General features: G+C 44.1%; 1 protein-coding gene across 4 annotated transcripts in view; it reads left to right on the forward strand.

Moving 5' to 3' along the window:
• unc5cb (unc-5 netrin receptor Cb) overlaps positions 1–14,075 on the forward strand; it is a 117,618-nt gene that overhangs the window by 74,220 nt on the left and 29,323 nt on the right. For all 4 annotated transcript variants that reach the window (XM_019868029.1, XM_019868030.1, XM_019868031.1 and 1 more), the window contains exons 3-4: positions 4,698–4,841; positions 8,433–8,536. In XM_019868029.1, the coding sequence (XP_019723588.1) occupies positions 4,698–4,841; positions 8,433–8,536 (248 nt within the window). The remainder of the gene's footprint in view (positions 1–4,697; positions 4,842–8,432; positions 8,537–14,075) is intronic.

A 14,075-nucleotide genomic window follows, 5' to 3' on the forward strand; every position in this document is an offset into this window, starting at 1 on the left:
GAGTGCACCATAATAGTACAACATGACCACATAAGCATAACACAGCCTGACAATCGTGTCATGGAATGAGCCGGTGCTGTTGGCTCCCCCCAACCCCAAGCGGCGGCGGGGGGGTGGCTGGCCCTACATCAAAGACGCTCCGAAATAATGCAGCCGCAGCCAAACGTGTCTTTGGAGAGCAAGTGACCAGACAGAATGCGCTCAACTTAGTGGACGCCAGTGGGCAAAGTCACCATACATCATGTCTGATCCAAGCTAGTAATTGTCTTCTTTTCTGCCTGTCAGCGACTCTCGACAGTCTTAACATTGCCTGTGATTTAAAATGCAATTACACGACGGAGTGTTTGTGACCCGTGTTTGAGCGGGTTACCATGGCAAAGAGTGTGAGGTTTTTTTTTTTTGCTCGGGGACTTGGAATAATAGGACTTACTTGTTGTTTGTTAAGCAATTAGTGTCGAGGCTGCTTTTTTTTTTTTAATTTATTTATTTTTTAGGGGCGGGTGCTTGTGAGTGAATAAAGGGGCCGGCGTTGGCTTCGGAGAGCCTTTAAAAGCACGGAGACCGTGCAAGAAGCACACTGATGACAACTTTGTGAAAATTACACACTTGATTGGGCGCAAGGCATTCATTCCTTTACAAAGAGCGAGCGAGCGCCAATTCATGACAAGATTGATGATTTGTCACCTGCAAAGCAAAAACAAACGGCAATCCTATCAAATTATTTTTCAAAGATCTTTTCGCGATGCGTGATGCAAGAAATAAAACGACGAGCTGAGTTATTCTCAAGGACCCGGAATTCACCGAAATATAACAGGAAGTCAGCCATTGTGGTTTTACTGGGCTTGTACTTTGTATCCAAGATGGACGGGTTACATTTTGGCCTTACGCCATCTATTGTGAGCGTAGCATGACATAAAAGTTGAATGACTTGGAGCATTTGCCATGAAAAAAAAAAAAAATTAAAAAGAGATGCAAGCAACTTGAAGTTAACTAGTATCTTGAATCGATCAAATATGGGCAGCAGACTGAGCGAAATTACCAGATGAGGTCAGCAGGCTTATTTCAGAGCCCGGGCTCTTCTGCTCGACTGATCCTTGTGATACCTTGAAAGTAAAGCGCGCCAAGAAGCTTTTTCATGTGGCCTTCGTAAGGCCCGTGAAGTCACAAATGACTCCCCTCATGTCTGCGTGGAGCTTGTCGTTATCGGCGACGATCAAATGACATTCTAAATTGAATCGTTGAATCACCGTTCGAGTGCTCCCGCTGACTCATATGAGTCCACGCGTGCTTCTGCCAAACGTCATTGTGTAGCGTGTCATCGTCATTGGTGGGAAGTGACTAAATAAAAGAACTTGGTTGCTGTGCTCAAGTAGATCTCTATAGATTTTGGATGTCTGTTCTCAATTATGTAATTTTTTTCTGACGACTTTCCCTTTATTCCTCCGGTTTGAATAGAGGAAAAAAACTGCAAAAATCGACTGACTTTTTGCTGTTTTTTGGGGGGAGGGGAATGTTTGTATGTCATGATCATTGTCATCTATTGAAAAATAATTTTTTCAACCAGCAAATGCTATTTTATATAATGTTAGCATAATAGCATCATTTCCCAATGAATATATCTAGGGGGGCTAATGCGTTTAGTAAAAAATATATATATTTTTTGTTGTGTTTCTGTGTAGATTCTCATTCATCCAAGTCACGGTAACATGCATGTTTTTTTGTTGTTTCCAGACAACGTACAACAATGTTTTATTTTGCTTTAATCCCTAATCATAGTTGATCTTACACAAATCTGATCGGCCGGATCAGATCGGCAGATATTTTACATTTTTCTGCAACATCATTGATCGGTTGCAGATGGATCAACGACATCAATGGTGCTCAAAATAGTCTCCTTCACTCCAGTGATGCTCTGCAGCCATTGTGAATAATCCAAGGTTTCTCGGTATATACAGTCAGAATTAAAAAAATATATATTTTTGGCAATATTTTTTTAAATAAGGGTAATCGATCACCCTAATTTAAGGAAATCGGCACCGACCCTAGACCTATGTTTTGGTACATTTGCCCCCTCTGTTATCCTTCCAGACAAAGTTTCTTATCCAAAACACTCGGAGCACTCACGTCTGCTCCTCTGCGTACTCGCCATAAATTTTACATGAGCAGTAAGCTGCGCGGGATGCGACTGTAAGAACCGAACAAGGCGTGTGTGTGAAGGCACTGAACCCGAACTAAAATGGCATGTTCATTTTTAAAAGCGGACTCTTTCTTTGCCCCCCACCCCCACCCCCAAGTCAGAAAATCAAGACGCACCAAGAAAACCGCACGTAGATCCCCGGATATAAAACAGTCACAGCTCAGCTCAAATGGTCCGTAATTATTTTTTATCCCCGCTCCTTAATTATTTTTATCCCCGCTCCTGCACGTTTGGAGTCTCGCATTGTCCCACACTGATTTGCTCACGCATCATGTTGTGTTCGGAATGAGATTTACGGCAGAGATTAGCATTCTGATTGAGCGAACCATTTAGTCACATCATGATATCGCGTCAACACGGGTTCCCTTAGGTGTGCTAAACATGACAGATCACGGGGAACAACCGAACAAGTATCTCACTCGAATAACAAGTCCCAACTTATTGATGGAAATTAAAATGGGCGCAACAAATCTTGTGAAGCAGTTGGCAACGCTCGCCCTCGGGCCGCAGATGTGTGCGAATACAGCTGTTGCAAAAGCGACGGACCTCCGTGTTGAGGATCGTTTCCAAGGAGCGCTTTAAGTAAATCCGAGCGTTCTCGTGAGACTTTGGCTGAATTCTGGGCGGCAAAAGTTAAGCGCCGTTTTACGATATGGATTGTTTTCCAGCAAGATGAGCATTACTGCACCTGCGAGTGACTCACAGTGCAAATCGCGAAAAACATTCGGAGGAAAAAAAAAAATCTTTCCCTAAAATAAAACACCCCACTCTACTTTTTGTTTTATTCAAGTCAATGTTTTTAATATGGTGTTTTCCACCCATCCATCCATTTTCTGATCCGCTTATCGCCAGCCAATCGCAGGCCGCACACAGACGAACGACCATCCGCGCTCACACTCACATCTCGGGACAATTTAGAGTGTTTCATGAACCTGCCATGTATGCTTTTGGAATGCGGGATGAAACCAGAGTACCCGGAGAAAACCCACGCAGGCTCGAGGAGAACATGCAAAACTCCACACAGGGAGGCCGGAGCCGGAATCGAACCCTACACCTTTGCGCTGTGAGGTGGATGTGCTAACCAGTCACCGTGATGCCCTCGGCCTGCATCATTCCATATAATTTATAGTTTAATTCCATTTTATTGCATAGTTAGTAAGTCTTAAGGCGTGGTCCCGTGGAGGGAAAAAAAAACATGTCAGAAGAGCAAATTGATGTATTTGTGAACAATAAATGGACACGAGTGAGCCAAAAATGGGGAGAGTTTCCTGGTGTGGTTTTGTGACGCTGATGATAGGGTCCGACTTGGGAATCCAAACAACATCAGCGTCTGCATCCTAAATGGCGGCTTGTATTGGCACAGGCTGGTAATGCTGCCGTAATGGAGCGCGGGCAAATGTTCTCTGAAGTTGGACAAAAAAAAAGCCCTTTTACTTGCGACTGGGCCTTCATTTCAATGCTTCGCTTTCACAGTAATGCTGATGAGGTACCCGTGCGTGACGCTTCCAGGAAACTTACATCAACCTGACTCTTTTGACTCATTTAAACCAAACAACTCCGTTTAGAGCAGGGGTAGGCAAAGTGTGTGCTCCGGCCCATTGTGCAATATCAAGAAAACTGCTCATATTTGTGATATTCATTGAGTCCCTTTTTTCCCTAAAATTGGTCAATTAATTCGTATTTTTAATTCACAATACATAATTGGTCAATTGATTCATTGCAAATTTAAAAAAAAAAAATTGAAAAAAAAATTCCATGAACATTTAACAATTTTATAGTTACTTTATTAAAATTGGTGAATTCTAATCTCATTAAAATGTATTATTTTATTTTTGAAATAAACCTTTGTAACTACTTTCTTGATCCAGTGTTGGATTTTTTATTGTAAGGGAATTATGTTGACGTGATACACCTTTATTCTTTAATTAATAAATAAAATTCAAATGAATGATCACATAATTGAAATAAACTACAGTAATATACATATCATGCATGTGCTTATTCATTTTTTTAAATTATTTTTTCCAGTTGAAAGTTGTCATTCTTGTGGGCGGGGCATGAATTGCTCACTTGTCCCATTTCCTGGTAATATTGCTTGAAATTCTTCTAAACAAGAACAAATAAAGGTCTCCGCCCACCATTTCGGTGCCCACAGATGCTGGGTAATCAGCTCTGTGGGGTATGGCAGCGTTTTGTCTAGTGCATAGGATTTATTGGTTTGAGGCCTGGCACCCAGATGAGCACTAATCAGTGGGGTTAGCAAACAGGATTGTCTTGGCTGTAACGCTCCCAATCCGCCCCCGTGAGACCCCAAGGCTCAACGTCGTGCCTTTGGAATCAGAGCCGATGCGCACACACAAACACACACACATATATGTACACACAGAGTCGATGTCCGTTTACAAAGATGGAAATGGAGGTACTGTATTACGTTGGAATCACCATTTGTTGATTTTGTCCAATACTCCGGTAAACATCTTGCATCCGTCCGTCCTCGCAGGGCTGGTGGTGAGAGAAGCCAGCATCGAGATCACTCGCCAGCAGGTGGAGGAGCTCTTTGGACCCGAGGACTTCTGGTGCCAGTGTGTGGCCTGGAGCTCGGCAGGGACCACCAAGAGCCGCAAAGCCCACGTCCGCATCGCTTGTGAGTACTCTCGGCTCCCCTTTGTCCCGTTTTTCGTCCCGCTTCTTTATATTCCAGCATCTGGAAGATACGCAGGGGGCCCGATACAGTGCCGTTGGGCCAACGTTAATGTCAGATGACGCTGCCTCCTGAGGAAATGTTTTGCAATCAAGTTGAGCACATGTGCGAACCAAGTGTCCCTTTGAACAGAATGTTACTTTCCTTGTGTACAATACAGCATAAACAGCGAACTGCACCATGTATACACAGAAAAGATGCCACGCCGTATGTTTACACTCGTGTTTTCGCCATTGATGGTCTTGATTTGTTCTCTCCACCCACTCAGAAGCATCACAAAATAGTTTCCAAAACGACAAGAGACCAAGTTTGCGCCTGTTTGGGCTTTTTCTTGAACTCCTTCAAAAACAACCTGCCAGTCAAAGCGTGATAAAAGCCCATCAGAGTTGACAGTTCTAGTTCCAGTTGCAGCATCAAGGCGATCGCGTCGCAACATAAAGCGCGTTACGTAACACAACAGCGCGCATTGTTGTCATCATTGCACCTGAAGGGACGGATCGGTGCACTTTCAACTCCTGTCGTAAGCAGCGTTCACTCTATATGCTTTACGACTGACCCAGTTGTCGTCAGTGTCTTCCTGGTTCGATGATGGCGCTTGTTCAACGTCCGGCTCGCGATGTCATATCAGTGTTCAAATATCCTTTCCCGAAAGTAAAGCTGTGACGATCAAATCTTTTTAGAATCAATTATCCTTTTGGCTTTTCCACTGAGTCATTAAATGGAATTTTCAAAATATAAAATCTAATCTTTTTTGGACATATTTGCCCACAATAATCACATCGTTGAGACTCACGCTAGACTCTGCTTAGCGATGTTCGCACATAGCAAGCTATGCTAAGCTAAGCTAACTTTGTTGCCGTTGTCACAAATTAGTTCCCATTCCCAACTTTTCTACGACTGCCATAAAGTAGCGACCAACCGGCAATGGTACGGTCACAACAGGTGACGGTATCGCGTTATGATCCCGTGCATGTATAAAAATGGCCGGGTTGATGCCATCTGGCACCGGGTTTAATCATCGTGCCAAACCATTGATCCATCCATTCTCTGTATGGCAACTTTCCACCAAATGAGGGCGCTAACTAGACTGTGAAAAGGTCATAAGTAGTTTGACGAAGTTGCCTCCTGTACGATGATGTTTCATGTCATCTGGGTCTGTCCAGGGGTGGGGTGGCCTTTGAGAAGTTTGGGAAAATATATTTTCCCGAACGGCCGGCGTATATCCGGGCCGGGCCTGGGCACCACGTCGGCCACAATAAACAGCTTGAAACATTTTATAAGTTGGGCACTCATATCTCAAAGCACTCCTGTATTTCTTAGTTAACCTAGTTTGGCTTTTGCGCCACCTTGTGCGATTGAAGCGCTTAAACGTATTCATTGGGGTTGCGCGATGTGCTACGACTCCTATAAATCGATGTAAAGAGAGGGAGGCACATACGAGCTGGGCTCTCCACTCCATTATATTCCGACCAAAGTGCTACATCCCGAGTTGATGCAAAGAGAAAGGAGGTCACGTCGACTGACTTGGCTCGAATTCGGCTATCGCTTGGACACGAAAGCGGACTGGCAGCAGCTCTGAGCCGCGCGTCTACTCCCTGCCTACACTCTACCGCTGTTTCCACCGCTGTTATTCCGGAACGGAGAGTCAGATCCATGCCTGTCGGTCCCCCACTGAGCCGTCCCCTGCTGCTCCGCCTCCTATAATCACCCATGATGAGCAGCCTGCCAGCGCTAACCTATCCCTCAAATCACAACGGACCCCCTCTTCCCCTCCCATTAGCTCCCACTGAATGGATTAGCTCCTCGACTGGGCTCACTCCCCGCATGGGCATCTTTTCACAGCCAGACACGATCCCGTCAGTATAATGGGAAAAATTGGCTTGTTTTGCTCTCCTTCTCCCACCATGTGAACATATACACTTAAATCAGATCGTGAGTCACAGTTGGCGCAGGCGAGGTGTCGTGCTGGAGAAGTGCCTTTTCGACGCACAAAATTAAAAGTGTTTTTAACGTGCGCGCGTTCGCTGGAGGACAAAACAAATGCACAAAGTCCTTGGGATAGCCCGCCCCCGTTCGAAGAGATTACTTACAAGAGAGCCGCAACGAGTGTGTTTTCACACGGCGCAGATGAAACAAATGAATCAAATCGATGCCTTTGAAAAGACGAAAAGAGAACAAATTGATTGTGTGGAATTGTTTTTGTTTTATGACCAAAACAAAACGTTTCACGGTTCCCAAGAGTATCGCCGAATTGCTCGGAGAGGACGAAAAACATTAGAAACACCCAAAAATGCTCCCTACGGGACCATATGGGGTAATGACTGAACCAGTCCAACAGCTTTTTCGCGGCTCACTCGAGTGTTGTGCGAGAGCAAATAACAAAGATGCCGAATTCCAAATAACCTCTTTTGTATGTGACTCATTCAGATGACGGTAAAGCTGCCGTCAGCAATTAACGGGAACTCGTACCCATGTTTCATTGTGAACGCACAAAATTATAGGCAAACATTGGACACAACTGCGGCCATATTAGATGGCGTAGGCAAATAAGCTTGGCGATTTAGCGACACACATATCGAGTATAATCGCCTCCAACTGTGGGTTTTTTGAGCAAATTCAGTCATTCTTTCATGTGCCAGACTGCGGCCATATTAGATGGCGTAGGCAAATAAGCGTGGCAATTTAGCAACACACATATCGAGTATAATCGCCTCCAACTGTGGTTTTTTTTGAGCAAATTCAGTCATTCTTTCATGTGCCACTAGAGACAGCCCACACACCGCTCGTGGTATTTGTACCACACACTCATTGGGTTCGGGGACTTTGGTCTATTTTTGATTTTTGCTAATGTTCTCAGCAGTTAACATTTTTTTTTCTATTTGTATCGCTGGTTCCTAGGATGATGGAAACAGCCCAAAAATATTACCTCATATTGCAGTTTTTATTTTTCTGAAGTGTATCACGTTGCAGCGAAACACTTGATCCTCCCTCTTCCCCTGTCATATTTCAACTCACAGAAGCAGATGGCAGAACACCAACTTTTCACTTTAAATCACAAAACACTATTGATGCAAATTTTTGGATTCACCTTTTTTCCTCACTCTTATTTCCTCTTTTCACGCCCACGCATCTACTTACCTTTCTCGCCCTTTCTTTTTCTCCCCGTTCCTCTCCATTAGCCACAGTATAGTTTTAAATACGCACCGTCAGTCAGACACACGATCCCTTCAGATTTCATAGCAGACTTTTATGGAAATGACTGCCACGTCAACCGTTTTAGCAGTGATTTTACTTTTACATTTGTATATCAATGTATTCCACAATTACTATTTGAATGCGCATATCATAGTTTAAAAATGTTTCGTAAAGATTGAATATAAATATATTCTACTAACACAACGGAACTGTATTGACGCAGTGGGTTTTTTTTTTGTGTACCACTAGAGGGAGCCCACCTACCAATCTATACTCCTGGTGAAGAAGTTACTAATGCATTCCAAATATTAACATAAAATGTAACTTTCTTCATTGTAGACCTGCGGAAGACTTTTGACCAAGAACCGCTCGGGAAGGAAGTGTCACTGGAACAGGAAGTGTTGCTTCAATGCCGCCCACCCGAAGGCATCCCGATGGCTGAGGTAAGCTATGAGTGAAAACATTAATGTTAGCGGGTTTCTTTTTTTTTTTTCCCTCTCTCTTCTGCCTGCTGCATGTACGGAAATTCTTTTTCCATCGCCTTTTTCTGGGCAATTTCATCTGTTTGGCTAACACAGCTAATAAAATTTGAGAAGGGTGGGGGTGAAGAACAAGAGAAGAATTTGAGAATCAAACCAGCTGTGTCCCTGTGTTACTTCCTCCCAGTCAAGAGGAGAACATTATAAACGTGCATTTGAAAAGGCTCACTTGAGATTGCAGGAACATAAATACAGGATGAAAGACTAGATTGATGTGGGGCGGTCGGGGGGGCCGCTCTGGCGAATGTGTGTGCGCGCGTTTGTGTTTTGTGGTTGGGGGGGGGGGGGTCGGAATGAACCCTGTCAAGGCTTGTGATTGACCTGGAAACGGCGAGTTAACCGAGTGGAACTGCACAACATTTATCCGCACTCAAAGTGCTGACAGGCTAAATGGCCCCAAAGTTTCAGGCACTACTCAACAGACTGTCCTTAAACAATCCATACAAGCTCGAGTTGCCTGCAGCAGCCATAAAGTGTCTGCGGCGTCTTCCAAGTTCTTCCCGTCAGCTGCGGATTTGCTTGGTGCGGCGATTAAGGGCACAGCGGGGTGCTACGCTAACTCAAAATGGATGACAATGATTGGTCAGCAAAGAAGATGGATTCGTAGTCTTCTTCATTTTTCAGTCTTTGAAGAAGAAATCCATCCATTTATTGTGTCTTGTCTTCTTTTGGGTCACCAGGGAGTTGGAGACGATCCCAATTGACTTTTGGTGAGAGGCTAATGGCGTTTGGCATTACTGTATATGTTGTTAGCTTTAAGCTAGCAGACTTTCATTGAATGAAATCATGCGGCTCGGTTGAAGATTTTTGTGCTTAAATATATATTCCAAAGTAAAGCAGTTCGGCGCCGGCATATTCACATTTTTTTTGTGAATTTTTTTTTTTGTGCATTGCCAGTCAGGTTTGGCAGATACAGAAGCATGCTTTCAGATTCTTTAATTACTCCCTCTTACCTCATGCTTGAAAAAGACAAAGGTTCCATTGCATCATGTATTTTTCCACCCCTAAACTCAAACACAGCTGGACACAAGAGAACATTGTTGTGAGCGGAGGAAAAAAAAAAAAAACAGATGTGCAGCATCTTAGGTTTCATCTGGATCTAGAGAAATACATTGCAGACGCTGCGATGGAAAGATCTGTCATATTTCACCCTCCGACGAAGGAAAACATGGCACGGGGAAGATGAGACGTCTCGAGCTGGTGTGGTTGCTTGGCTGGCTGCACGGCCGACTGCGGTTTAAAACACTCGATACAATTTTCTTATTAAATTGTGCTGACTACATGCGATTGACTTTGTTGGACAGTCAAGCGGCAGCCTCGCAATCATGGGGAGTCCAAGAAATCAGTTCTTCTTGCAAGATGGAGTCGGGCTTTTTGACTTTGCGAACTACTAAAGCGCCTTGGACTCAGCTTTGCCCGAATGAAGTCTTTTCCTCTGAACTAAAACTTTTTTTACCGAAAGGGTTCTGACACTTTTTAACACAGAACAACGAAAGCTGAAAAGTCTTTTGCGGTGCTCAGACCCAAAGCGAGTTGAGGATTTCTGTCCAACCAACTTGGCCCAATGGACAAACTGCGACCCCTGGTGGTTTTCGGGGGGAATATTTCAAAGTGACACATTTAATGTACTGTACTGTTATTGTATTGAACCACATGGCAGGATTTTCAAGGAAAGAATCAATCGCCCAGATTGCTAAATACAGCGGTATGCCTCAAAGTAACTGGACCAAGACTCATCCTGAAACTGGCACCCCACTGGGTTTGACCTCAGATCCACATCACCATCTTTGAACTGGACTCCAGGGATGACTATTATTGTTGAACGGTACGGAGGAGGAGGAACAAGAGTGCGGTTGATTTGGCCCGAAGACTGTTGTGTGCTCTTTCTCTGTATTGTGGCACTTAGATGGTCCAAAGATGAAGACGCAGACCCAGCGCGCCACGCAGAACCTTTCCTTTGAGATCCTCGGCGAGACTCTTTCATTCTTACGATCCTCCTCGCGAGAAGCCCTCAAATCCTTTCATACTTGATAATGCGATGCGGCCTCATAAAACAGAATCTGCTCGGTGGCGGAATGGAATTTTTTTGTTCCTTTTCTTCCACTGCGTCCGCGGTCTCCTCACTTCAGAGCCGAAAGAAAGACCAGGGTTCAGAGGTGAATGCGGCGCTCGGAGCTGCCAACGCGCCTTCGTTTCTATGGGAGTCGGACGTTAATTCAGGCATCTCCTCAGTCAGCCGGGGTCCTGCAGCGTTATCATGGGGTAGCTAGCCATTGATGCGCCGCAGGGGTGGTGGGTTGGGGAAAGGGGGGCCCTGCTGCCTTGAGTAAGTCTATTGGAATTGCTGAGAAGAAAAGGAATTCGTCAACCAAGAACAAAGTCTGTCTACTGTCGCGTGAATTAAAACTGATGCCCAGGACATACTGGTGACTAAATGCATTCACACAGACTTTTAGGCTCAATGGAACAAAATCCCTCCTATAGAGGGAGGGAAAAAAGGTCTGAACTCACCTATGAGGAACTCAGTACACCAGAAAATATATTCATTACACCAGGGAATCTTAAGCTTTCTGGGTCTAGGGACTCCTTACAGGTGAGAATTGTTCCAGAGGACCCCGTTTGTAATCCTAATTCACAACCAAATGCATGCCAAAATGCCATGGGATTTCTTTTTAAACCTAAATAGTCACTCAAATATGCAAAAAAGGAACTTCAGCCAATTCTTTTGAATGTGTTGCTAGCTGCCGTGCACTGCTTGCACTAATAACGGAGCCGCAAGGCTTCGGACTGGTGTAGTTTCTTTCCAAATAAGACTTGTTGCAGAACTGACGAAGCCTGCTCGGGTGAAAGGCGGAACCGCTTCTCAGACAACCAGAACAGTGCAGTTGCAATCGATTCAACACACTGAGAACTTCGGAGACTTTAGTCCGTCGTATTTTTCGGGCTTGGCCTGACTGTCAGCCGTGTAAGCCAAACGTTTCCACATCTCACTCTGTGCCTCTCTTTTTTTCATTACGAGGCATACATGAGCGTGTAAGCTCGTGGTCATTTCCACTGACTGCCACAACAAGTTGAAAAGAGAATCAAGTCAATCCTTTTGACTGATACCAATCAACTCAAAACGTCTTGATCAGCCCCGGTTTACGATCACAATCTCGGTTGCTTTAGCGATTAAAATCACGCTGTGAGTGTGGACGTAGCTTTAGGTGTAGTCACCGTGGCTGTAATGCTCGACAAAGGTCGAGGGTTGAGCTTGCATCCAACCATGTTGTGCTTACCAGGCCAGTTTCACTTGATAGCAGAGATATGTTCCCGAAGCGACGTCTTCTTCTCCTCAAAGCGTCGATTGCCACGACTGTCAAGAAGAGCACGGCTTGAGGAGCTTGTAAAAGGTGACGTGTGTGTGTGTGTGTGTGTGTGTTCATTAAAGTGACCCCAGGAGAGCAGGGGTGTCAGGAGGCCACTTGCAAGCCTCCCTGGCAGTCCAGATTGACCTCCAGGCGCTCACTTGTCAATCACGCCGAGCGTTGTTGGCAAATCGCTGTGGTTGACTCTTCAAGTGCTCCGTAAGTCATGACTCTGCCTTTAGAAACACGTTTGGACCAGAAGGAGGCAACGGCGCTGCTAAAAGCAAGCGAATCATTGTTTATGTTTCCAAATAAAGCGGAGAAAAATGCTTCTTTTTCTCCCAGCAATCTGGAACTGTTGGGAAGGTGAATTGCTCCGAGCCAGGTGGTTGCCTTTTTTTTACTTTTGATTTAACATGAAAATGAGGTTTTAATGAGCGAATTCACGTTTCTTTTTTTTTTTTTAAGGCAAACACTTTCATAATCAGCCCAAAATGTGTTGGAGGGTGATGTTGAACTTGAGTCGGTGTACTTATTTATATCTTCGCCGCTCCACAAATGACATCCGCGCTTTAATGTGACTCTTCAAGCCAGCCCCACAGAAAGAAAAAAAAAGCAGTTGTGCATTCGTAATGCACATTAGCATGAATTGTACAAATCTCACCAAGTGTATTCACACAAGGTAACAAATCGATTTTGGCTAATTGAATATACCCTACCGTCGCTAATTAGAACGTACAGTAATGCCAACGTCAAGTTATTAAGGACAGACGCAGCCAACTCCACTTTCAATCACGTTATTGAACTACTGCTCAGAAAAGAAACACATAATGAGAACATTTATACACGACGTGCCGACTGGCATAAAGTCACGGCAAGTCGTTCAAGACGCAAACTAACATTTGCTGACACCCACGTCACTCACCAAGCCAGGCCTTGTCTTTTAAAGCCACACAAAGTACCTCATGCACAATATTAAGGTTTATAATGTAAAATCAATCAAATAAGATATAGAATACTCCATTCTAAAAATACATTTGAAGCGTTATCTTCTGCATAATTCCCCGTCGCAAAAAAAAAAATAAAGGATGACTGAAAATCATATTCTCCTGGGGAGGAAAAAAACTTTTAGAAACCTCAAAAACTCTCTTGCCATCTCTCCTTCTGTGTTAAAATTTTCACAGCTTGACATTTCCATACTTGTCACACAGGCAGATGCGCCACATATGTGCCCGTTACCTTGCCGTGAACAATTGAATAATTAGCTTGTAACTTTTTTTTTTTTTTTTAAGCGGCATGTCCTCCAGGTGTGTCATTTAAGACCCCTCGGGGCAGATTTATCGGCACGACTCGCTGTACAGCACATTGTGCTCCGTGTTCTACTTCTGAAAGATCACTGATGAGAAATGAATGGCTTCGTCTTACACAAGCTCTTAACAAGTGAGCCAAGATACGAAATGTATTATTTTATTTATTGTCCTTGTCCTAACAGTTATATTTTCATGAAATGCTTTGCTACAGAATATGTAGATCAAACTCGGCCTTCACAGTTCAGCTACTATTTTTTTCTTTTTTTTTTTTTTTTTTTTAATTAACATTACTGCAGAGCAAACTTGTATGACAGCCTTGATCTCAAGTTCTCGCCGCTAACCTTCGACTGGATCGCTCTTCTCAAGCACTCAGTACATGTCTTTGGACTTGCTTATATAGGGGCCGATTTACATTGGATGATAAATTCACATCTTTGTTTGACTCGTCGTCTCTGTGACTTGCTGACATGTGGCAGTTTTCACCCCGGTTAATGACCAAAAATGTTGCAATTACTTTTTCCGGAATTTCCACTGCCAATCAGGAGCTAATGAGTGTGTGTGTGTGTGTGTGTGGGTGTGTGTGCGTGGGCGGGGTGAAAAAAAAGTTGTGCGAGTTGTGGGGAAATGTGATGTCTACTCAGGCTTACCTTTTCATCTCTACTTTTATTAATGAGTCCTAATTATAGTCGGCTGAGAAAAATGTGAGGATTGCAGCGTTGCTCAGTTTCACTTTCTCTCTTTCTTGCTCGACCACTGCCTGTCCCTCACCCCCGCCCCCCCAGACCC

This window comes from Hippocampus comes, unplaced genomic scaffold (genome assembly GCF_001891065.2).
Source record: "Hippocampus comes isolate QL1 unplaced genomic scaffold, H_comes_QL1_v1.1 scaffold19, whole genome shotgun sequence".
Taxonomy (NCBI): domain Eukaryota; kingdom Metazoa; phylum Chordata; class Actinopteri; order Syngnathiformes; family Syngnathidae; genus Hippocampus; species Hippocampus comes.